General features: G+C 36.6%; 1 protein-coding gene across 4 annotated transcripts; it reads right to left on the bottom strand.

Moving 5' to 3' along the window:
* Positions 1 to 1,627: 1,627 nt before the first annotated feature.
* LOC148843029 (synaptotagmin-5-like) lies at positions 1,628 to 24,518 on the bottom strand. 4 transcript variants are annotated; one of them, XM_088959699.1, is made up of 13 exons: positions 23,589 to 24,518; positions 23,396 to 23,499; positions 23,263 to 23,313; positions 23,041 to 23,161; positions 20,994 to 21,115; positions 17,077 to 17,178; positions 16,827 to 16,901; positions 13,231 to 13,310; positions 12,614 to 12,764; positions 12,295 to 12,525; positions 4,073 to 4,369; positions 3,762 to 3,875; positions 1,628 to 2,149 (listed from the first exon to the last, which is right to left on the bottom strand). In XM_088959699.1, exons 2-13 carry the CDS (start codon positions 23,420 to 23,422, stop codon positions 2,003 to 2,005), a joined length of 1,518 nt encoding a protein of 505 aa, XP_088815825.1. In that variant the 5' UTR covers positions 23,423 to 23,499; positions 23,589 to 24,518; the 3' UTR covers positions 1,628 to 2,002. The 4 variants fall into 4 exon arrangements, with proteins under 4 accessions (XP_088815825.1, XP_088815827.1, XP_088815824.1 ...); XM_088959701.1 differs by having other exon boundaries at positions 23,374 to 23,499; positions 23,589 to 24,452; XM_088959698.1 differs by having other exon boundaries at positions 23,263 to 23,316; positions 23,398 to 23,499; positions 23,589 to 24,452.
* Between the last annotated feature and the right edge of the window lie 484 nt (positions 24,519 to 25,002).

Below are 25,002 nucleotides of genomic sequence, written 5' to 3'. Positions count from 1 at the left end.
GTACGTTTGTTTTGCAATTGAAATTGGAACCAGAATGATCTATTCCTATAGTTTATTCGATTCAGACAGGAATGGGAATGGGAATTGGAATCAGCAGGAATGGAATTTCATTCCCAAGGGAATGGCAGGGAATGACCATTTCATCAAATGGGAGAATGCCATTCCAGCAGGAATGTGAATGGAATTCCGATTCCACTCAACCAAACAATTAGAAACAGAATAGTCCATTCCAATTCCAAGACCCTTATTCCCGTGAACCAAACAGGGCCTTATACCTCCCCTGACGTTTCTGATAAGTACTTAAGCCTCGCCTCACCTTTAAACTTTGCAAAGATCTCCCCTGACCTTTGGCATAAAATCTGCTTATGCACGCTAGAAACTTAACAGAAATATAAATCTATTGTTCTAAATTTTTTAAAATACCCAAATTACCCATGAATCATGCTTGGGTGAAATACTTATACCTCCCATAATATTTCTGATAAGTACTTAAACCTCCCCTCACCTTTAAACGTTGCAAAGACCTCCCCTGTTTGTTCAAAATTTCAAGTAACAAAACACTAAATGAGCAAAGAGATGCGTTATGTTGTTCTTATTCTTGGAAGTGTGATTGTGACCCTAGCTGATAGTAATTCAAATTCAGAATACTTTGTTCCTGCGGGATCTGCAATTTGACAACAATGCATTCAGAGCCAATCTAATGTTCAACTAACGGAAGGGGTCAGTAAGCAAATTTTACACCAAAGGTCAGGGGAGATTTAAGTACTTATCAGAAATGTCAGGAAGGTAAAAGTATTTTACCTAGGCATGATTAATGGGTAATTTGGGTATTTAAAAAAAATATAGCAATAAATTTATATTCCTATTAGTATTAAGTTTCTAGCGTGCAACTAACGGAAGGGGTCAGCAAGCAGATTTTATGCCAAAGGTCAAGGGAGGTCTTTGCAAAGTTTAAAGGTGAGGGGAGGCTTAAGTACTTATCAGAAACGTCAGGGGAGGTAAAAGTATTTTACCCTTTATTTCTTGTACAACTTTGAAAATAAATTAATACGACTCCTCAAATCCATTATATTGTCATTGTGGTCCAACCAACGGTGGCCTCCAATTCCTTTTCATCTAGATCAGCAACAACAAGAGTACGAAGCATAAGCAAAATTAGCAAATAAATTCATGCAATGAATGGGGATAAATGGAACTTTGGTTAATTTAGATGCGCAAGTAAACTCATGCAATGGATGGAGTTAAATGAAACCTTGGTTAATTTGGATTTTGACATTAGTTTGGATTCATATTTAGAGTGGCACTTAACCTAACCAATTCCATCTAATTTATACCTCTATAAGAGAGCCAAAAGGGGTTAAAAGAGATTTAAGGGGAGAAGAGGGATTTAATAATCTTATTAGAGAGAATAAATGTGGATTTCATAAGAGACGATAAAGGCCCATGAGGATTTTTATTTTCACTTGTTATATTTTAATAATTTAATTTAAAAATAAATATCCATATGTATGAGAAATGAGATTGTTAAGCCCTGTGGTGAGAGGACCCCTCTTTCCTCTTTCTAATATAGATATAATAAGAATTGAGCACAGAAAGTACAACTAGAAATAGCATAAGGAAGAAAAGGTAAAGAATATGAAATTTATTGGAAGAGAAGTCTGAAGAACATATGAGACAAACATCTATCATAGCATATGACTTCTTCCTGATTTTGATCTGCAGAATCTCAGCTTTTCCTTTATCACTAGATCAAATATTTGGCTTTGACTATTTTTCAGAGTTACAGAAACACATCCCACCCTGCATACTTTCTACATGAGGCCCCTAAGATTTAACTCTAAATTCTGTTGAGGAACACATGCATCTCAAATTCAAATACAGGCAGGCAGGGGCTGACACGAGAATTGCAGCAGGGAGTTTCAACTTCCAAGTATTCTTATACACCTCCCTGAAGTGCAGAGTGCATGCGAAGAAAATTAAGATCCACTTTGGCTCACATCAATTAGGAATCTCTGTATATTGGTTGTGGTGTCCATTTGAGATGCAAATTTAGCTTTCCAGATTTAGCACCATCCAGAGGGAAGCTGTCAGTGTATTCTCTTTCTAATAAAACCCTAGTGAGTGTTAAGATGCATCTCCCCATGTAGTCCTGCAAGTGATCAAATGAGACAATTAATAGTAATACAGTTTAAGAAATCTAACAAGTACCATGCCAAACCAATGTAAGAGTTCTGTACAGACTTATAAGTTTGTTGTAAATTGCAGGTTACAATCGATATCTCTGTTAGTGCTATAAATCCATAGTTGCCCATCCTTCAGACCAAGTTAAACTGGGAACTACAAACTTGCAGGTTAAGTAATGTGGCAAACTAAACCCATAGCTGCCCAGCCTTAGGGGGATAGGAATCAAGCAAATACACATGATACATGGAGAGAGAGAGAGAGAGAGAGATTTATGTTGCTATAGTCATCCAAACTGCATCAATTACCATTACTGTCACTGCAGAAATTCCAGAGAAAAGCTTTAACTATAATACGCATATACACCCCAAATAATTTCTGATATCAGCTGTCAGATTGCATCAACCCAACCTACTCACTTAATTCAGTGTTGCATGGACATGGGGGCGAGAATAAGAATCCAAAGCATGTCTGGGACTCTGACTCAGCAAGAAAAAACAAGGACTAACACACATCTAAAGAAAAGTGTAAATAATTAGAAATAGTCCATATTTTTTTCGGATTCTAACATCATATACCTAAAGTTTAGGACTTCATATGTGTTACTTCATATAAGTTTCTTAAAAAATGATATTCGTTGTGTATTTTAGATATTCGTTTATGTCAAACAATCAAGTAGATGGAGTAAAATGTTTAGTTCAAGTGCCCATCAAGAATCCATGCAATGTTATGTATCCAACATGTGTCCAGCACCGGCGGTTCATCCACTTAAGAGAGACCATGCAACACCATTCAACATTTGATGTGGGCAGTTTTACCAGGACACCTCAAAACTAAAGGGTGTAGCCAAGCTGACACTAGGTGCTTCACACAACTCCTTTTAGCATCTCAACTATTCTCCAAGATGAAGTCAGCAAATATCTTGGCACTTGGCATTTGTAAGCAAGGTACCAAAAGAAATGAAACACTCTACAAGTAACCAAGACTTTGATTTTCTCATTTCTACTATACCTTTAGATTACTTACGCATTTAGATATTACTTATCACTATGCCCCATACCATGATTTTTGAAGGTTTTTGTGCTGGCCACCTTTGGATGCTTGAATACTCAGCATCTTTGCTACATACCATTATACCGAGATAACAGTTGATGTGGTGTAGGGTAGGGTTTTTTACAATACAGCCTTGTAGTTTTCATTAAAATAATAAAAGAATAAAAACTATAGATTAGATCGTTGCTCCCTAAAATGGAATCTTAGTCATTACATCATAAATACAACCCACCAACTCATCAACATTAAGCATGGCTACTTCTTGAATAGGCCACAGCCATAACCAAGTTCAGCATCCTTGCCTAATGACAATTATCATCAGATTGGAGGCTTATGCAAGAATAGCAAACCAAATAGATGGTCTAGTTCTGAAGTTGGTAGGAAGCATTACATCAGAGGTGTCTGGAAGCATGAATAGGTGTCACAGTCTCACCCCTAGGAATAGCATTCAGCAAGATAAATCCATTTAATCCAAGTGCCCATCTGCTAAAAGACAAGAAAAGATTAAGTTAAACAGGAGATGTTACCTTACTAAATGTGTCATGGTCCCAAAGCTCCAGAATTAGCATATCATGTAAAGCATCCTCCACAACAAAGTCAAATGTCTTATTCCAAACTGGATTGAGGCTGTTATTCACTACCTGATAAATCAACATAATTTCATATATGTTAAGATCATATTTTGTTTTTATTGAATGGTCACGAAAAACATGGAGGGAGATCCCTGATCTGATGGATGATCAACAAAAACACACGACATCTATTGGGAAGAAAGAAAACACAAAAGTAAATAAATAAAGTTGTGGCAGTTCTTGCTGATGGGCAAACTGAAAGTTACCCTAGTTCTGTTCTTTGTCTCAGTTTTCTTCATAAGGAGAACAACATAGGGATCAGCCTTTCCTATCAAATCAACTGTCGGCAAATCTTCAGCAGATATCACCGTCACTGAAAGAACTCCTCTCACAATCACCTCCCTTCTCTTTTGTGAAGCTGCTTTTGCAATATCACCAACCTCAGTTCCATCAGCCTCGACCTTAAAGACCTTCTCTAAAGAGGTCATTGATACTTGGGGGGCAAAAGGGTTAACAAACCCATTTTCCATGCCAAAAGGACAGTATAGAAGTTCCAAATGCACCTAAAACACAACATATCGGACAAATTATAAAAACATACCAAAGAAAAACAAGTTCCTAAGGCATTCTAACTCACATACAGAAAGAAAAGTGCCTTCTCAGAAGCTGTTTCCAAAAGACTTCTATGCACATGCAACTGGTCTGACAATGAGTTTGCAAAAAATCTTCTATTTAAATAACCTGCAAAGCTCCTCTATCTACAAGATAAAAAAAAGTTGGGCTTGATCTGCTTAAGAATGTCAAAATTATTGATGAATACTGATTAAAGACTTTCTAGAAAGAAAGCCAATATAATATAGCCAGGAAAATAGTTAAATCTGACACAACCCAAGGGAATGCCTTAAAATTGATTTTTTTTTATCAAATGCCTTAAAATTGATCGGCAAATTCAGGAATGAAAACTCCTGAGGTTTAAAAAGAAAATTACAGGCTCTTCAATAGTTGGGGTTGTGGGGTTTCCCAAGGCCTAGAAGGCAGCATTACTATGGTGTATTTAGGTCCAAAAGGCAATGGAGACTCTTTTTTAAGGTAAGAGACCTCTAGCATCTAAGGTGAACATCCCATTCTCTGTTTTATGAGCCAAAAAGAAACATGTGAACAGATCATTCAAATGGATATTTTGGTCAACTAACTCTCAGATTGAGAGCTTGGTTAGCAGTTCTTTTGGGGGAGACAAAATGTTCTCAAGATCTACAGTTCCAGGTTAACCATATCTTTCTGCCTTCACTTTTGTCTAAAAGAAACATGTTCTCAAGATCTACATCCCATTCTCTGTTTTATGAGCCAAAAGGAAACATGTGAACAGATCATTCAAATGGATATTTTGGTAAACTAACTCTCAGACTGACAGTTCGGCTAGCAGTTCTTTCAGGGGAGACAAAATGTTCTCAAGATCTACAGTTCCAGGTTAATTATATCTTTCTGCCTTCACTTTTTTCTAATTATGTATTTTTACAGCCTTTTGAGTGTGTATTCTTTCATCCAGGGGCTCCCAAAAAGCATTTTTCTTGTTCCTTTTTTTTTTTTTTGCTTGTTAGGCAAGAGCCTTTTCTTGGTAAAAAAATCTTTTGTTAATGATTTCAAAATTATGTTTTGGAAATGTTTGTTTTCTTAACATGTTTTCTTCATGTTCTCAGATCCCTTGATTGTTGTTATCTTTCAGTATTATTATCTTCTTTAATTTTTCTGATTGCTAAAAGGAACTTTTTTAATTTATGGAATATAATGAATACCCAGATACCTGTACAAGGGCTCCATGTTGTGCCAGATACTTCAATTTTTAGTGTAAATTTCATATCAAATACCATATCCAGCTATGTCTTTGCCATGTCCAAGATGAGTCAACCACCCCTTTTAGGAATTTAGGCTAGATAATCCCCTATACAAGAATTCAACTTACAAATAACTGTAAGAAAATAAATCCGCAAAACAATACCCTTCTATTAACCCCTTGCCTAGCTACTGCATTAGTTAGGCTATTGGCTAATGTCTGTGCCTATGTGAATGTTTCCATCAACTCTCTATCCAGAAGTCATTCTCTCACTGTATGCCTCTAAACCCAATTGCTTGAACCAACTCACAACCACCCTTGGATCCACTTCCACCGATAGGTCTTTGTAATCAAGTGTACTTCCCAATTTCAGATCTTGTAAAACACCCAACAATTCTGCCCTCATTGAATTGCCATGGTCTATAGGCCCAGAAAAGATAGCCATTATTTTCCCTTGGCTCTTTCCAAACACGCCCCTACACCTGACCCACCTAGATTGCCCAAGCAACAACTATCAAAGTTAAGCTTGATAATATGAGAGGCTGGTGAACCCCAGCATAGAAGAGTATGTATCATAGAGGCAGATAAAAACCCCACTTGATGCCAGCCTCAAATGATATCATCCATACAAAAAAATTGGAATAGTGACCTGAATCTAACTCAATAAGCCATCTTTATCATGATGGTTTTAATACTGCTTCTTTGGTGTGAGACTTGCCTTCGGAGATTTTAGTATTTCTTTCCTCCAATATAGACCATAGCATGGCTTCCTTGTACATCTCCATAGCACTTTCCCTCTCTTCTTAGGAGGACAAAAGGGACTCAAGAAGGAAAAGACATTTTCTAGAAGAATCAACTTGCATCCAAAAAGTGAAAGGAAAAAAATCCCAAATGCCCAGATGCAGAAGGGCAGGAGATTACTGGTGGAAAGAAATCTCAGAACTTGTTCCACACAAAAAACACCTATGAAGCAACAAGTACCAATAGGGCCTTCTATTTTGATGGCACTGTTCCTTCCCATAGTGCCTTCATAGGAAAAGCAAAGGAGATTCTAGAATATTACCATCTATCAATTCCATTCTTGACTACTTTCTTTATCTTAAAGACCACTACCCAACATCGGTCCCAGCTATCTGGAGTCTTGAGAGGGGTGGACTGGATATGGACCTAACCTTTGGCATTCTCTTCTACACAATGTGGCCACTCTCTGCTATCTGGAATTTTGCTTGATCTTTATTCCTACTTTTGTACCCTGGGTATTGGTTAGTCTTGGACATTGCCCACCACGTTTATTCAGTTGAGCTACCAAAGTCAATGGTCCCAGTCCTCATTCTCTGGATTGCAAGCATGTTTAGCTTTCCATTACATTGTTTCTTTGAACACTGCAATTGCTCCACCCACACACCAAATTAGTCAATTCTAATTCTTCCTCTATTTCTGCCCCATTCTTTACCTGGCCCTTAAGAGCCATTTCTCCCTGATAAACTAGCCATATAAAAGCCCTAAAGCCCAATAACCCCTCTCAAAAACCCTCTAAAGAGCTCTTTGATAATGGATGAAGAGGCTGAACTTAAGGATTCAATGTTCTGTATTTTCTGAATAAAACAATCATATAATAAAATTTTTAGGGCACAGTAATCAACTGAACATTCCATTCAGTAATTAAGGAGTTCACAATCCACATAACAACTTATTCACTAAAACAGAAAGCAATAAATCACTCAATTTGATCATCTCAGCTGTTATCAAATGGCTCATAAGTATCATCATAAACCAGAGCTTCCCCAATTGGTTCTTGATTATTGATGTCAAAGAATCCCTGGAAATTGAACAGACAATTTTATTGTACAGCCATTATCCAATGCTGGTTGTTGCTATCCAAGGTCTTGGTATGGGTGGACTAGATATGGACATAGCCTCCAATATTTTCTGCATGAAGTAGTTGTAAAGAGATATATTTTATTTGGTTTTATTTGGTTGTCAATGGACTAGACCCGGCCCATTGACAACCCTAGTCAATATCTATTTTATTTACCTCATACATGTTTTGCATGGAAGAAGTTTGATGAAATGTTTCAACAATAATCCTTTATTATGCTCATCAGTTATGAATTATTGTTGAGAAAACCCTTGGAGTTTTGATCTCCTTAAGCGACATGGTATTTTGACTCACTTTATCTAGTTGGCTTTTCATTGGCCAAACTTTGATTCTTTGGCTTGGTCTATGGAGTCCACCAATCACCATAGTTGGCTTTCTGCTAGCCAACTCTGTTTTGGTATTTTGTTGGCATTTTTGATTATCTAGTTGTTTGACATGGTTGGTTCATCAATTTAATGATTGTGGTTGTCCTTTTGATAGTTAACTTTGATTCTCTGGCATGATATGTGTTGGAAAGTTGAATGAACTCGCGTTGGAAAGCCAGAGTAGAGCCAAATCATGATCTAGTAATCACCAAATTGAAGATGGCCAACAGTACATCGATTTTCATGGAGGTTGTTTCAACATCCTTGCAAACTCATGTTGGTTTCCCCACCTCAAGCCTGAGGGAGGATGTAAAGAAATATATTGTATTTGGGTTTTCATTCAAGGAGGGTGTTAGAGGTTGTAGGGGTATATTTGTATTGTTGATAAATTTTGGGGACTTGTATGTATTTATGGGATGAAGAAGGGTTTGTGTAAAATTCTGATGTAATTTGGTCTTTTGCTTATTTAAGCCATTGGTGTGGGATTAGGGTTGAGTGAGAGTGGACATTTTTTTGTGAGTTTGTCGAAATGTCAATCTTGTATTTCTTATTCTCATAGTGGATGTTCTCCCTCTCTTCCCGTGGGTGTAGGCTACCGAGCCAAACCACGTTAAAACTTGATGCTTTCTCTCTTTCCTCTTCCTATTTTCTTCTTGGTTTACTATTCTCTTTCCTACTAGTTGACAATCTCACTAGACCTATTCATGGGCCAAAACATGTTAAACCAGCCTGCTCCTAGTCGGGCTTAGACATGATCTTAGGCCAGCATGCTCATGCTTGGGCCCGAAACACCAAGCTTGTGTTTTCTTTTTATTTATTTATTTTTTATTTTTTTGGGGGGGGGGGGGCTCGAGATTTCTCAAAAAAGCCCAGCCCAAGACTGTGCCCACCCTAACTTTATTATATATAATAAAAAATATATAAACATTTGTATATAATATTATATGTACTTAAATATATTTCTTATTAACTCAAAACCCTAGCCTGGCAAACCGACAACAAGCAACTTTCTATAGGCACCACCGCACCACCAGGTAGGTCCTCTATCTCTCTCTCCATTTCAGTTTTAGGGTAAGCATTTTCTTTGATTCCTTCAATAAAATCTTTTTCCTTTGTTAAAGAAAAGCTGTCAAAAAATGTGATCCCTTTGACAATGGAAGTATGACTTAAAAACGAATTGGCCATGGTCTAATTGAGCTAATTGACCTAGGCAAAGGAAGTCAAGATTCAGGTTGTGCCATGTGCTGCCACAAAGTTGGTCTAGTTAACATGCTCTTGTTTGAAAGTAAACAATTAATGGTAGCTGAACCAAATAACCCTTCACGCACCATCATCATTCAATAGATACTAGCTCAGATTCTCAACAAGTTTGTTCTATTGCATTAGTGCTTTTGGTTGGTAGGCTAGCTAGGGTTATTGGATGGTCTTTGGCTTCTCTCTACTACACAAAAGCAATCAATCCTTCTCTTCCTAGGAAAGCAAGAAGCAAAGAAGGCATTAGAACTCAAAAAGTATAGCTGTCATCCCAGGATGGGCTTCGGGCTTTTATGAGAGTCGAGCACAGCACAAGTTGTAGGCCCGATGGTCAAACCGGGCTTGGACTTGGGCTTCATCAAATTCTATTAATAAAGAATGCCCGTGAACAGTCTATTAATAAAGAGTCGAACTCGGCACAAGTTGTAGGCCCGATGATCAAACCAGGCTTGGACTTGGGCTTGATCAAATTCTATTAATAAAGAGTAAAATCCCAGCCCATGAACAGTCTACTAGTCACTCTCAGACTCAAACCCATGTTCTCAAACTTCTAGGCCTGAGGTTTTACCATTGCACCATACAATTTTCCTTGACTATTTTATTGTAAGGCAGGATGAAGTTAGTAAAATTCAGTTCTCAAATGTTAAGTCAAAATTTCAAAACCTTTTTACCCTCTAATCTGTTGTCAAGTTGGTACTATGAAAAATGATCCTAATCTTAGGGTCAAATTGTTATAACCCATATTGAGAACAAACAAACTTATTGATCAAAAAAATATTGAGAACAAACCTGAAACCTCTTTATGTGGGATATGAACATATCCACATGTCCCTTAAACATGTAATTAACCACGTAAGTTCTTTATACTTTGCATAATGCATTTACATATTTGAATTTTTAATAATGCAGTAAAGCTCTACAGTTATCTACTAAAAAATGTAATTCTGGAAGGCAGTGTAGCCCTAGAATTGAACTGGACAATAATGCCAATTTCCCTAGAAGATCAAAGAGTAACTCTTTTAGCAAAGTGACAAGGGAACAAAAAAGTAAAAACAAGAGTTTTCTATGTACTTTTTATATTTTTAAACAGTAGGGGTATTTTAGTTATTCCAGAGGCCATTGCACCAAAATTTTCACACTGACAAGCAAGAGAATGCAGGTTCGGCCACTTTATGTAAAAAAATGGCGAAGGTTTGATCTCTATCGAGTCCATCCTCCCAAGATCCAGGTAACCAGGGACCACCATTTGGTAATGGCACTTTTTTAGAGGTATTTTGATCATTTTACATGTATGAGGGGTTCGGCCTATTTGATTTTTCTGGTTGTAGTTTACTTATGCCCAAAATTCCAGTTATCAATTAAGTAGTTTAGTAGTCATTTAGATTCATTTGGGTTGAACTATGAGTGGAATATAATGTTTGGGTTTTCTATATTTAGGAAGGAGTTTTGCTGACTCTACATAATTTATAGATGTGTGTAAAGTTGCTAGAACATTGCTAATGAAATTGGAGATTATTTTCTGGTTTGTGTGACATTTGGTGAATGATTCTAAAAGCCCTAAAGTGATTGCTAGGTTCTCTAAATAGAGGGCCAAATTAATTATGTTGTAAGTTCTCTTTCAATTTCTTTCAATTTCACACACTTTCTATGCAGAGAATTTTCTCTCTAAATTATCCCTCACAAGTAGGGAAGGCAACGAGCCGAGCTCTTCACGAGCTACTCAAGCTCGGCTCATAAAAAGCTTAGCTCGTGAGGCTCGCAAGCCAGCTCGAATATATATATAATAAAAATATTATAATTCTTAATTTTTTAAATACCAAATAAAAAATATTTTTATATATAATTTTTTATTTTTATAAAACATTTTTTCTCAAAATCGAGCTCGAGTCGAGCCGAGCCAAGCTCGAGCTCAAGGTTCTAGCTCGAACCAAGCTCAAGCTCGAGATCGAGCCTTGTAGAACAGTCTCGAGCCGAGCTCGAGCCTTGTACTATTCGGCTCTGCTCGACTCGGCTCAAATCCACCCCTACTCACAAGCCTTGGAAAAACTCAAGTTTCATTCAGCCATCTCCCACATTATAGGTCCATTTTTATCACATTAAAATAGCTTTCAAAAATTCCCACTAAAAACCCCTTAGTTTTCAAATTTTTCTAATTTTGGAAACATTCATCCTTGTGTGCCAAACCATATCAAAATCCATCAAAATTTTGTCCCCCTCCTTATTTTAAAACCCAAAAACCCCCTCTTAAAAAGTTTAAAGAAATTCCATCCCAATCTCAAGTTACTAAACTTTTTCTCTCTTTAGAATTTTTTTGCATATTGCAGGAATTTCAGCCTTAAAGTAGCTTTCAAATCAAATTTCAAAGCCTAAGATAAACTCTCATCTACCTCTGATGGTCCCACTCCTGCTCAGAAAAATAAACCATAGGCTCTAAAACCTCAAAAACATTAAATCTCTTTAAGAATTGTCCTAAAAATTTCTACTAGTCCAGCCTTGAATCACCAGTCCTACCTTAATTGGTAACAAAGCAATTAATCTTACATTGTTTAGAATCAGAGCACTTAGCCTACATCACAAAGAGCATTCCTATACTATCCCTCATGAAAATAGTAATGTTGGTCGTTTTATCTCTGCTACTGGCATGGCTCCACATCTAATCCTAATTCCCAACCCATAGGACTTTCATCAAAGAAAAAACATAGGACTTTTTTTTCTCGTAATAAACCATTATACAGAGGAATTCTCTAGTAAACTTTTTCTGGGATGCTTGGTAGAATTGTTAGTGATTATGAAAATACAAAAGCTGAATGACTCCACCCTCTGTTTTTTTTTTTGTACTTTATCTTGTTATCATAATGGTTACATATATTTTGTTATTTTTGAAAAGTTAATACATATTGTATTATAACATTCTTTAAAAAACTAAGGTTTTTATCATTTTACTTGTGGAAGATAGAAAACTTAACACAATGGTTAGGATTTTTAAATTTTTTGGCCCTACTTTGCACATCTTGACATGTATATTTACACTTGAAAATAATTTTGATTACTCATAAAAGAAGAATGAGTTAAAACTTCTTTATTAATTTATGAGTAAAAGATAAAAAGAACATCAGAAATCAATTAGAAAAGGAAAAGAAAGGCACTTGGTTTTCTCACCTGGCCCCTGTTTTTATTATCTCTCTGGACTTCCAAATCTTTGACCAATTTCAACCACACATCCTTCACCTTACCAGGCTCAAGACTCTTTATTGGCACTTGAGCACATCCAATAAACTCAGATGCCTGAATTCCTTCATCATCAAAAATTTTTACTACCAAGCGTTGAGTGGATGCATCTTCAACTATAAATTCAAAGTGTTCATTCCAAATCGGATTTAACTGGTTGTTCTGAAAGAGAGGAAAAACCATTATTATTTGGATAAGCAGAAGAAAACAAACAGAAAATGGACAAAAGAGGTAGGTTATCTTGACAAACAATTATTTTGCTGGTTTTCATTCTATCACACAATGGCCGTATGTACAGTACAGCATAGGGATCAGATTTTCCAATGATATCTTTATTCGTTAACTCCTTGGCTTGCACAAGCTTCACTTCTAATGTCCCAACAGGCTTTAACTCTAGATCACTAACATGTAAGAACAAAATTACAGGCAAAGGTAGTCAGTAATATAAGAAGACAGTGTTACATTTACTGCCAAAATGAATATGAGCATCTTATGAAAACTTTAAGAATTATCAATAAACACGGTAGACATCTATGGATGGTGGGACCACCATTGAACTGGACCACCCAGAAGATTGCATGACATGATCCAATAATTGAACAAACCAATCCTTACGAATTTTGCACTTCCAACTCAATTTTACTCCTCATTAGTCCATCAAAAGGACAAGTATTTTTAGATTTCCAAAGAACCAATAGAATATGTGGTTTGTAATCATATTCTAGATGAGTGACACCAAGAACCCTTTTCATACATCACAATTCTTCTAAGGCTATTAGTAGATATTAATATATTACAAATTTCCCTTCATGTGGTCCACTGAATAAATAGTGTAGCCTTTCTTTTTATATTGACAAAATGCAATACCTATAATCCCCTGGTAAAATGGGAATGACTTTCCGGACTGGCCATGTTAAAGAGTCTTCAACAGCATCACGAATGGTTCCCTGCATAAATGGACATACTGATACCATTAAAAAAGAAAATATAAAATAGAATGAAAGCTTGCTCCTAAATAAATACAACCCTCCAGAAAACAAAACCAATTACTATCAAGTATGCATAACTCCTTTGGATAAGTTGGTTGAAATGCATAATGGTGGAAGCAATGACCATCCACTCTTTCGGATATTTTCCTTTTCCTGGATAATAGCTAATTGCAGAAAGACAACAACCAAGGTATTTCAAATATAAATTGATTACTTTGGCTTGGTTCCAAAGGCCACAGCAAAGAGAAACTAGAAAACACTTGGTGGTTGAACTACTTGGACAATAGACCAACTACCTCTACAAAATCAAATTAATCCCAGCCTTCATTGGTTAAAAACTCTTATCTGATGAAGAACTATTGATGCAGGCATGGAAGCAAGGAAAGAATCCATGGTCAAAATCAATTTTCTCCCAATTTTTCATCCAATGGAAATTTTGTAATTTTTGGTGTATTAATTTTTGTATTTGTAAGCTTTTTAAATTATTTTCTAGTTTGTTAGTATTCTTAGTATTAGGGCAACTTTTTTCCTAGTAAAAATCTAAAATGCTATTTATAGTAACTTTCAGACTTGTTACTTATAGTAATTCCCATAATTAGTACTTATAGTAAAATCATGATATACTGGTTTTAGTAATTTTTGGTGTCTTTACAATAATTTAATTTTAATAGCATTAATAATTGTTATTTAGAATTATTTTAGGATCTCCTCTCAGATTTGGGAACACTTTCTCAAATCCATGGATATCAGTTGGGTTATGCCCAGGTCGGTTAAGGAGCTTCTCTGCTGCTGGAATGTTAAAGGCCTAAGCAAGAAAGGGAGTTTGGTGTGGAGGACTATTCCGGTTGCTGTCTTGTGGTCCATTTGGGCGGAGAGGAATAGTAGGGTTTTCTGTAATAGAACTAAAGGTCCTAAAGGTATTATTCAGAGAGCTGTGGGCAAGCTGATATCTTGGGTTTCTGTATCTGAGGAATTCAAAAGTCTGAATCTGTCTTCTTTCCTTTGTTCTAAATCCTGGTGGAGAATGTAATTGATGTGGTTTTCAGGATGCCTTTCAGGGCCTGAATCCAGCTTGTATGTGCTTTTGTTTTGAATAAAATTACCTTACCTTCTAAAAAAAAAAAAGAATTATTTTAGGAGTTATAGTCCTTATTTGAGTGTGGGTTATCTACTGGGTTGCCTTAGTTTTAAAGTGGTTAGAATTTATTAGAGGTCACGGGGGTAGGAATAATTCATGGCTGGGGAAATGGTTGTGGTGAGGGATGTTGACAAGCTTTGTACAAGGTGATCTTAAGTATCCATGAGCTGTCAACAAATTGGTGGGATGCTGGCCCTTCAAAGAGCTACACTCTTTTCCCTTTGGAGGTCAATCTCCAAGTCATTCCAGATTTCATTAATTTTGTAAGGTATGATGCTTGTTCAGGGGGCAGAATTAAATTTCAGGAGGATGTTTCGATTGGGAGCAAAACTTTAATGGACTCTTTTCCTAACCTATATTCCATGTCTAACTTTAAGAATAAAACCATCAGTCATTTTGTATCTCCTTCTGATAATGGTGTCAATTGGGGTTTAGGCCTTAGGAACTCAAGATGTTGTGTCTCGTTTAAATTCTTTAGACAAGGATTACTTGATGTTTTGTGTGTTTTGCTAATGGAGAGTCTACTCACCACTTACTAATCTCTTATGGTTTTGTCTCAGTAGAAATCAGAAGAAATATAAAAATATATATATATAAAAAGAATAGAATGAAAGAAAGAGTTTGTGAGAGAAGGGAAGAGGAAGAGAAAGAATGAAGAAAGGAAGAGAAAATTAATGCTGGCCGCTCTCTTCCATTAGCATTTAATCTTTAAGTAAAAAGTATATACAAAGACAAATATGCCATCAACAGGGCGGCTGATGCTAACAACTTTAAAAAAGAAACAAAACACTACTGTAGCAACTTCTAAATAATGGGCTGTGGTCCCAACTAACTAACTAAACAAAGAATAAATAAGAAAATAAGCTATTAACAGTAAAAACCTCAACACTCCCCCTCAAGTTGAGAGAAAATGTCACACATTCCCAACTTGTGTATAAATCATGTTCAAGCTTGCTCTTTTTTACTACATTGGTAAAGACATCGGCCAACAGTAAACGGGAAGAGAGATAAAGAAGGCAAACTTCTCCAACTGTCACCCTCTCTCTTATGAAGTGTCTATCAACTTCAATATGCTTTGTCCTGACATGCTGAACTGGGTTATGGGCAATATTAATTGCTGATTGATTGTCACAGTATAACATCATAGGATCCTCTACATCAATCCCAATCTCTCTCTCTCTCCCCATTTTCTTCTAAAGGTGCAATCTTTCTTCTCTTCCTTCTCTTTTTCAGATCTGAATCTCTTCCTCCTATAATTCAGATCCTTAGTCTCGTTCTTTACCTACCACATTCACCTAGTAGGGCTTCCTCCTACCCATCCAAACTGGGCAATTTTGGGAGATGGTTAAGAAATAAATACATCTATTGGATAATGACTGTTACAATTTTCTACTTTTTTTCATATTATTATCCTTTTTCCTTTTTTGAATACACTAACCACTCTGATGTCTATGATAATATAAGTTACTATAATCCTGAAAGGTATCAACTGGTTAGGAGGATTTGAAGAAGCAGGGTGTAATGGGTACAAAGATGGAAGACTGAAGATGCTGATCACTAACTGCAGTTAGTTAAAGCTATACTTGGTTTAGGTAGGGGTGCAAGTCAGGTACCTGACTTGAAGAATTTACATGGCATTGAGCTTGGGCCTTCAGGCCAGGCCCATTCAAATTTTAACAAATGCTTAACCTGATCCCACCAAGTTGCAGCCCTAGGTTTGGGAACCCAGGGATGAGATCATAAGAATATGGATCGGAGTCTGAGACTGGCCACCTTGTGCAAAAAATGCTGAAGGTTAGGTCTCTCACAACCCCAGATAGTTGCAATTATCATTGGGTAATAACCCTTTTGGGAACCCAAGGAGGAGAGAGGTTTTTTCTTCAACCTTCAAAAATTGTATTAGGATAATAAGAAATAAAAAAGAATTTGGTAGGACTGTGAATTGACTGCTCAAGACCCCAAATTCAATCCAAATTTGATCTAATCAAGCTAGATATAGATTTCAAATGGTAGATCCATTTTCTGATGATTTCAAAAGAACATGTTCGGACAATACAACCAAGATCATGAATTGAGTAGCTATGATATTCCTTAGTTTAAATTTCAGAGAGGAAATTTCCCTGCCAAGTGAATTTTTAGGATTCATCAATCAATGGCCCTGCTTGTTCAGTCATCCATTTATTTATTTATTTGTGTATTTAAAAGAGAAACACACATGCCATGATACAGCCCTTAAATAAAAGACTTAACTAATCTTTAATGAATAAACTCTCCTACAGAAAACAATTAGCCATAAAGATAAAAGTGGGAGAACAAGAAATAAAATTTCACCAAACCTCAATAGCATCATATAGCCCAGGAATTGTTGATATATCACCACCAATAACTTTAAGTGTAAAATCCAGATTTTTCTGCCATCAAAGAAATCAGGACATTTTTCACAACTTCCATTTATTTACATGTGCAAACATTGAGGATGTGCATCACTACATCAACCAAAAATGAGTCTGTCCAATTAAAAAAAAAAAAGCCATAAAAATAGACCTTCTAAAGGCGAAAAAGGCTTCTTAGAAAGAAAAGCCTAACCTTTTCCATCAGAGAATAGGAAACTGCTCCAAAACAAGGAAACTGATCAACCAGTGGCTTAAAGATTAACCTGAAGACCCCAGTGAAGCCAACATTTTTTACCTAGACAACCAAAAGATGAATTAGAATTAGGAAAATAGCTCATGAAAAAACAGAAACAACTGACAACATACATGAAGAGGATCAAAGGGAAAAAAAATTAATATATAGCAGCATCATGATATTTAGAATTTATTAATACAACTATCAACAAATTGGTAACAGAGGATAGGGAATATAGCTGCAGTAATTTTAGATGAAGATTATTAGCAACTTGAGAGATGATAAAAGAATGAAAATAAATGATTGTTTACTCCCGAACTGGTGCATACTCTGGAAGGCTAATAGTGAGACTGGTTACCACTTACCAATCTCCTATCCATTTGTTACCTATATTTGGGAATGGTTCTTTTCTCTATTTGGATGCAGGTGGGCTTTGCCTATGATCTTATCTAGTTTGTTCAAGGCTGGTACCTTCAGTTTGCCCAGGAAAAGAGGAAGTATTATGTGGAGATGTACAAGAGATGTTGTTTTATGTTCAATATGGGAAGGAATGCATAGATTTTTTATGATAAAGAAAGAAGTAAGAAAACAATTGGGGAGAGCATTATGGCAAAGGTGACTCATTGGGCAAAATCCTCGGAATTGTTCTCGCCTTATTCATATGATGACATAAGGAGGAATCGAGGCGTAGTGGCTGCATCTTCTTCAAGAAAGAGTAAAGTTCAGAAGGATTGGGAACCACCAGAGGACAGTTTCATAAAGTTAAACTTTGATGGGAGCAGCTTTATATACCACTCAGCATGCATATTAATTAAAAATATAGCAGTTCTCTTTATTAAGAATATTACCTTTCCTTTCAAAACACGGCAAATCATCATATCTAGGGCAATAGTATTTCGAATATATTAATTTAAATACTTTCAAAAATAGTACTAACATAATAACCATTTAGTAGAGCAATTTCATATAAAATTAGCAACTAGTGAAGGCTATAATTTTATATGATAATATTTAAGATAGAAAGTAAAAAAGAAAAAGAACAAAAGTGGAGCCATTGTTTATATTTAATGTAAGAGAGAGAATGTAATAACAAAAAAAATAAAAACTTGTTATAAATTATAATCAAGGTTCAAAGTATCAATACGATACACCCTATATTGGGCATATCATATCATATCAGTGACTGAACGAAACACCTTTTTTAAGGATTTTATAGAAACTTAGTTTTGTAAGCATTAATTACCCTTAAAACCGACCTCCCAATGAATGCCAGAGCCAAAAAAAAAAAAGTGTTTTATAGTACTGAAACACCTGATACACATGTTCATGCCTATTGGGTGTATCGTTACTTTGAACCATGGTTATAAATCTTTTCTTCTTTCTTTATATATTCTCGAAACCCTTGGATCTTTTAAATTTGAATAGTAAAACTTTAAAACAATGTGTAAAACTACAAATGATATATGTAGTATATAATAGAATGTATTAACAAATATATTAGTAACATATAGCAATATGAATGATATTATAATAAGGCACACACCTTGTCATTTTTGTTGCCTAGATGGGTGCCTAGTTGCCATAAGTCAAGGTGTTTAAGTGAGGCACCCAGCCAAGAGTGCCTAGTTGTGTAGGCAATGCCTTGACAACTATGAGCACCAGGGTCTCCTCTGAAGCAAATGCCTGAAGAGAGTAGTAAAGTGCCACTTTTGAAAAAAAAAAATTTAAAGAAAAACCCAATATACAAGAATATGGAAATCTAAATTCTTGAAAATTGGCTAAAGTATCATCTTATTAACATGACAGTTGCAGCCTTGTATATCTAATTCCTACAAAGAGTACCTACAACATGATAAATTACCTATTCAACATCAAATTCAAGGTTAAATCACCAAAGCATACCTACAACATGATAAATTACCTATTCAACATCAAATTCAAGGTTAAATCACCAAAGCATTAGCAACACTCTAGGTGAGATACATCTGGGTTCAGGCAAGATACACCCCACAAAATGAGCCTAGACTATGAGGCACACCTTTTAAAACTAAATGATAAAGCTTGATACATTGAATTGAAGAAAATTAAATTAAGCATTTTTTTAGAAAAGGGTGACATTTTCAAATCAGATAATATAGTTGCCAAATTTTGTATTGAAATTTAAGACAGATTTTTTATTGGAAATGGTAACTTTCGATTAACAAGTATAGATATGACACCAGTCAAAATACCCAAAACAAGAGTGCTGAATTCAATTACGAAGCAGCCCAAAAGAGTTCCCTCCTAATTGTGCCTTGTTTAGCTAAACTGTCGGTCATCCCATTGGCTGATCGTTTACTTTACTTGAAGCTGATACCAACTTCCTTTGATAAATGAAATATCTCCCTCATGACCTGTCTGTGGGTCCACACCCCCAAACTTCTTGTTTGCATCCACCGTATCACTAGCTTAGAATGACCTTCTACTTCTATCTGCTGAAGCCCCAACTGTTTGTCCAATTTCAGCCCATGGAGAAGGGCCATAATTTCTGTTCTCAGTGAGTCTCCCACCCCTATTGGACCTGAATAGAGGGCCACTACTCTTCCTTCTCCATCTCTAAAATAGCATACATCATGTGACTAGATGCCAGTATAAATCATTTATGCATTTGGATTTAGTTCTATCAAATCCACATAAATTTCTGTAAACTTTGGGGTGTTCTCTGTGGAAGAAAGTTATGGAAGCTCTCCCATTTCTAATGAGAGGTTTGCCTCCAAAGGTGGGTAATGATCTTAGGCTGAGTTTCTGGAAGGACATCTGGTGTAGAAACAGGCCTTTATCTGAGTTATTTCCCCAGCTGTTTCAAATTGGCTGGCTGTTATGAAGCTAGGGATGGCACAATCTCTTGGAGCCCTTCCTTACCCTTTAAAGACTGGGAAATTGATCAAGTCTCAGAGATGTTGGAGTTGCTGTCTAGGCAATCCCTAGATTTGTCAACAGAGGACACTTGGAACTGGAATTGCAGTGATGATGGGCTGTTCTCTGTCTGTTCTTTTGTTAGGATGCTAGAAGAAGGAAGTCAGTTGGTTGTTCCGGCAGATATAATTTGGAACTCAATAGCCCCTTCCAAAGTGAATGCCTTGGTCTGGCCAGTGGCTCTAGATAGGTGCCTTACCAGAAAGAGTCTGATAAGAAGAGGATTACAGATACAGGACCTGCTGTGTGCTGTGTGGTCAAGTGGAAGAGGATAACCACCCGTTCATTCATTGCTCTGTAACCTCTGCTATTTGGGGACACTTCCTGTCCGCATTGGGCCTTAATTGGGTCATGCCGAGTTCTGTTATGGAGCTGTTATGGAACTGAGAGCTCCAAGGTTTGTCCAAGCTGGCTAAATGTGTTTGGAGGATCATTCCTGCTGCAGTGTTTAGCACAATCTGATCTGAAATAAATAGAAGGATCTTCCAAGATAAAGCTAAAGAATCAGACTGTTTAACCTCTTTTGCATTTGGAAAGCTGGTCTCTTGGTTTGACCTCGGTTCTGGGTTCTCAGATGAGATGTAGAAGTCTGCTAGATTTATGTTGTACTGGAGCTTGGTTCTGTTGATTTTGGCTCCTTTTGTGGCACTGCAGTTGTAATCTCTTGATCAATTTAATAAAATTACTTTGCCCTTTCTCAAAAAAAAAATCTCTAAACTTTGGTTCTTAATTGAGTTTGGTCTTCAACTGCACAACTATGCCTTTCTTAAATATAGTCCTCAAGAACAAACAGCTAAAACAATCATGCTTTAAAAAGACCCCTAATAAGGATTATTTTTTAGCAATTTCTAGTAAAAAAGGTTCATATCTTATTGTAACACAACTTTTTTACTGAGTGTAACCAATAAGGTGCACATTACCTGTATAGGTAGTGCTACACCAAGTAAAGTTTTGATATCAAGAATAATACTTGGATTTCCATCCCACTGCAACTCCAACTCCATGGTGATGCCATCACTTCTATCTTCAATAATTGAAACTCCTAAATATAGCAATAAAATATATGAGCTTCAAAAACAACTTCTTCAGAAATAAGCTATTTCACATAATAGAACAATAAAGAAAACTTATGCTTGTTGTTTTTCTTAACTGCAACACTCAGTGCCCCTGACAATGAACCAATTCCATATGAATTCCTGGGGAATGGAGGGGGATTCATTTAATAAAATTGAAGAACACAAATGATTTAACAAGGCTACACCATGCCAAGAAAAGAGAGAGAGAGAGAGAGGGGGGGGAGGGAGAATCTAAAACAATTTCTTCCATAAATCTTCAAGCTCATGCTAGGTTATGTATGGCCCAAAATAGAATGAACAGTGGAGCAACTTGTTATATGCTATCCAAAGTTCTAGTTCAAGATCCCCTGATGTTATAAATAAAAGTCTGGCCAGTCATTGCACTATAGCAACTCAAAACAGCCTTATCTCAACTAAGTCAGTTCGAGCTGTTCCATTGTACTGGTTCCTATATTCCTATCTATGGGGAATGTGAGATCTTTTTTCATATCTTAATAATTTTTTAAATACTGTTCTTCATTAAAAAATAAAAAAGCAAAGCCTTGTCCAAACCATATAAGTTACCCACAAGAATCCAATTTTCCCATTCCACTATATCAAACACCAAATCTATTGTCAAATTATAAGCCATCAATTCAATTTTCATAACCTCAATCCATTTCCTTTTTTTGCCTATCCCCTGGCTCTTCTGCATCCTTCAACTTGCACCTGATCACTTCTTACCAGTGCAATATGTGGTCATCTATGCAAATGCTCAACCCATCTTAGTCTACTTTCCCTCATTTTATTGTCTTAGACCACTCATAGATCTCTCATCATGAATATGCTCATTTCTAATCCTATCTTTTCTAATTTACCATTCATCAATCCCAATATTTGCAACTTTAAATGGATATTTCCAAGCTTGGGATTGTGCAACAATTGCAGAATTGCACAGCTCTCATCAAATTAGTCAGGATCAGTTTTATAAAAGGTATTAGAGGTGTATGCCAGGAGGCACACCTCCAAGCCAGATGCTGAGTAAATGCTTGGAGACACATAGTGGAGGCATAGAGATGCTTGAGGAGAGGCATACGCCTCCAGCATAGAGATATATGAGGTGTATCGATCTGTTGTACTATTTTTTGGGTAAAGCCTCTGTTGTACTTTATACAAGAGGCAAATGCCTCATGCACTTAAATTTTAAGCTGGTTTTATGTTAAAAGGGAATCATTTTTTCATGTTGCCTATCATACATTAACATAACACAGAAGATGAAAACCCTCTAAATTTGTTCATTATTATATGATAATAAAAATATTATATATAGAAGTGGGGGCACCATAGTTTTAATTTCTTTTAATTCATTATATTCATTTGAATGTGAGATGTCACACTTGATTATGTTAATGTTGGGAAATTTATTGAATTGTTAATTCTGAAACTTTGATTTGCAACTTTGCAAGTTATACTCTGATGGCTGATGATACTTATATAATAATGGATGATCATATAATGCATTGATACTTCAATTCTATATTCAACCTTTCTGTTCTCATAAGTTTTCCTATTTTTATTTATTCCATCATGCTTTTAATTACTTATTAATTAAAAAGCCATGCTTGGGAGGCTTATGCTTCTTGCATTCTAGTTTCTGTCTCATGCCTTAAGATGGTAAAATGCACCATGTCATCCCTCCACATTTTAAAACATTGATCAGGATTTTTCTCAGACCATTTCCACACTATAAGGAATGGCCATTTGATGGGTCAAATAGCAACCAGCAGTAAGGAAACCATGGCCAACCTCAAATTGCACTTAGACAAGATACCCAAACTTTACCACGTTAACCATGGAATATGGAGCAGAACCATGACCTTAGCAGAAACCATATGCAGTAAATCAAACTAACCTGTAAATTGTGGAGCCACAGTACCAAGAGTCAACTTTTTAAATTTAAGAGAATCTAAGATGATTGGTCTATATTGCTCGAGAATTGGCTCAATAGAATTTCTTATCATCTCAGATGTTGCCTATGTCACCACCAAAAAAAACACAAACTCAGTATCAACCGAACCATAAATGCATTACCATCTGTTACAACAGAAGCTCAAGCACAGGCCAAGAAAACTACCTCGTTGACATACGGCCAGATCTTCTTAAGTTGAAGGTTAAGCCAAGTTAACTTTAAGAGGTAAAGAAAACAATATCAGTACACGAGAAGGAAAGACAGAGAACCCAAAACAAAATAACAACTAAAACTCAACTTCTGTCTCTGTGAGAAAACGACCCATGGAGGGTAATATTCAGCTGGTAGAATTTTCCTCGAATCTGCCACTGTCATTTTCGAGAAAGCCGCTATCGTTGTTGCCTGCAATAGACCAAACAAAAAAATAAAAACAAAAAAACAAAAATCAAATTAAGATGACAAGATTGTACGAAAGGATCAAAGTTGCATACCAATTCAGAGCGGCGTTTGGATCGGGTGTTCTCGAAACGCACCAAAGTGACAATTAACAAAATACCGAGCGTAATTCCGAAAACCAGTCCAAAAAAGAACGACATTGTTCCACAAATGCGAGCCAAAACCGAAGTAACCAACCAAACCAGGAACTCCAATTCACTTAAAGAGCTTCTACCTTAGCTTCATCCAACCATATACGACTCTAAACAGGTCGAACGAAAGCAATTAAGATAGGCCAATAACAAGAGAAGCTTCACTCGCACATTTTCTCGAACAGAGATCGCACACCATATAACAATAACGCAGCTTCTACCTTAGCTTCATCCAACCATATACGACTCTAAACAGCTCGAACGAAAGCAATTAAGATAGGCCAATAACAAGAGAAGCTTCACTCGCACATTTTTTCGAACAGAGATCGCACACCATATAACAATAACGCGATGCCTAAGGTTTGCTTTGCAATACCGGCAACTAACAAAAAACGGGGATTATAAATATGATGAATGCGAAGAATCCGAAGAGGGTAGATGCACAGAGCTGGACAAATTAGCTGCTTGTTTCGTTCTTCTTCTTTCTGCTTCTGCTTTCCTTTTTGACATTTCTTATTCGGAAAGGAAGAAGAATGGAATTGGATTCTTTTCGGTGGTTTGGTTGTTGATGATCGTTGCAATCCAGCTTGGAACGTGGATACACCGTGATCAACCTCCGTCTTCCAGACACCTGCGCATGATTGTGATTGAAGCTTGCCGAGGACGCCATTGACGTCGCCAAATTCCTTCTTTGAACGTGGCGTTTCCTCGTACAAAATTCTTGACAAAATTCCATACTTTCGTCTTCCATATGCCGATTGCCAACGTGAAGTAGGCTCAGCGCTCAGGAATCAGGATTGGAAACGTGACTGATACCGTGAACGGCGTTGTCCGAAGATCCAAATTCCGAACCCGTTAGAATGTCAATGGACCGGGTCCGGATGTAACCCACAAATTATGGCTGGCGTGGAGCGTTAGGATTGGTCCATAGCCTTTATTACAGCTACCTAGAATGAGCGAATTTTTTTCGATTATCAAAAGTAATTCCAATTTCCAAGTTTACACGGCAGGTATAAAACTGTTGTGAAGGTTTTTGTCGATTCAAAAAACTGATGTGGATTTGAAAATGCGAAGGGTATGACTTAATGAAATTTATTTGTGCAAGTGAAAAGAATAAAGTGGCAACGGGATCGAATCCCGCTACCACAGGGTTGGGGATGGGAATTGGGATACCCCCGTGGGCCGTGGCCCGTTGGTTGTCTAAATGTCTAGTCATATAGAGCAAAAGAATTTGCGGCAAAAGAAGTTAGTGGTGTAATTTGAGTGGGCTTAACTCGAACTTGATTTGGCCCAGCTCGAGATGCTGGGATAAGCTTGG

This window comes from Nelumbo lutea, chromosome 8 (genome assembly GCF_056320005.1).
Source record: "Nelumbo lutea isolate HS-2025 chromosome 8, American lotus-T2T, whole genome shotgun sequence".
In the NCBI taxonomy this organism is placed as follows: domain Eukaryota; kingdom Viridiplantae; phylum Streptophyta; class Magnoliopsida; order Proteales; family Nelumbonaceae; genus Nelumbo; species Nelumbo lutea.
This window is presented reverse-complemented; position numbering and strand designations above follow the sequence as displayed.

Excerpts from the sequence above, each read along its gene's own strand:
- LOC148843029 (XM_088959701.1), bottom strand. The coding sequence starts at position 23,693 with ATGTCGTTCTTTTTTGGACTGGTTTTCGGAATTACGCTCGGTATTTTG. Across the intron at positions 23,162-23,262 it reads TCTGGCCGTATGTCAACGAG|GCAACATCTGAGATGATAAG; the intron begins GTAGTTTTCTTG and ends GTGGTGACATAG. Across the intron at positions 12,765-13,230 it reads ATTTTACCAGGGGATTATAG|TGATCTAGAGTTAAAGCCTG; the intron begins GTATTGCATTTT and ends CTTACATGTTAG.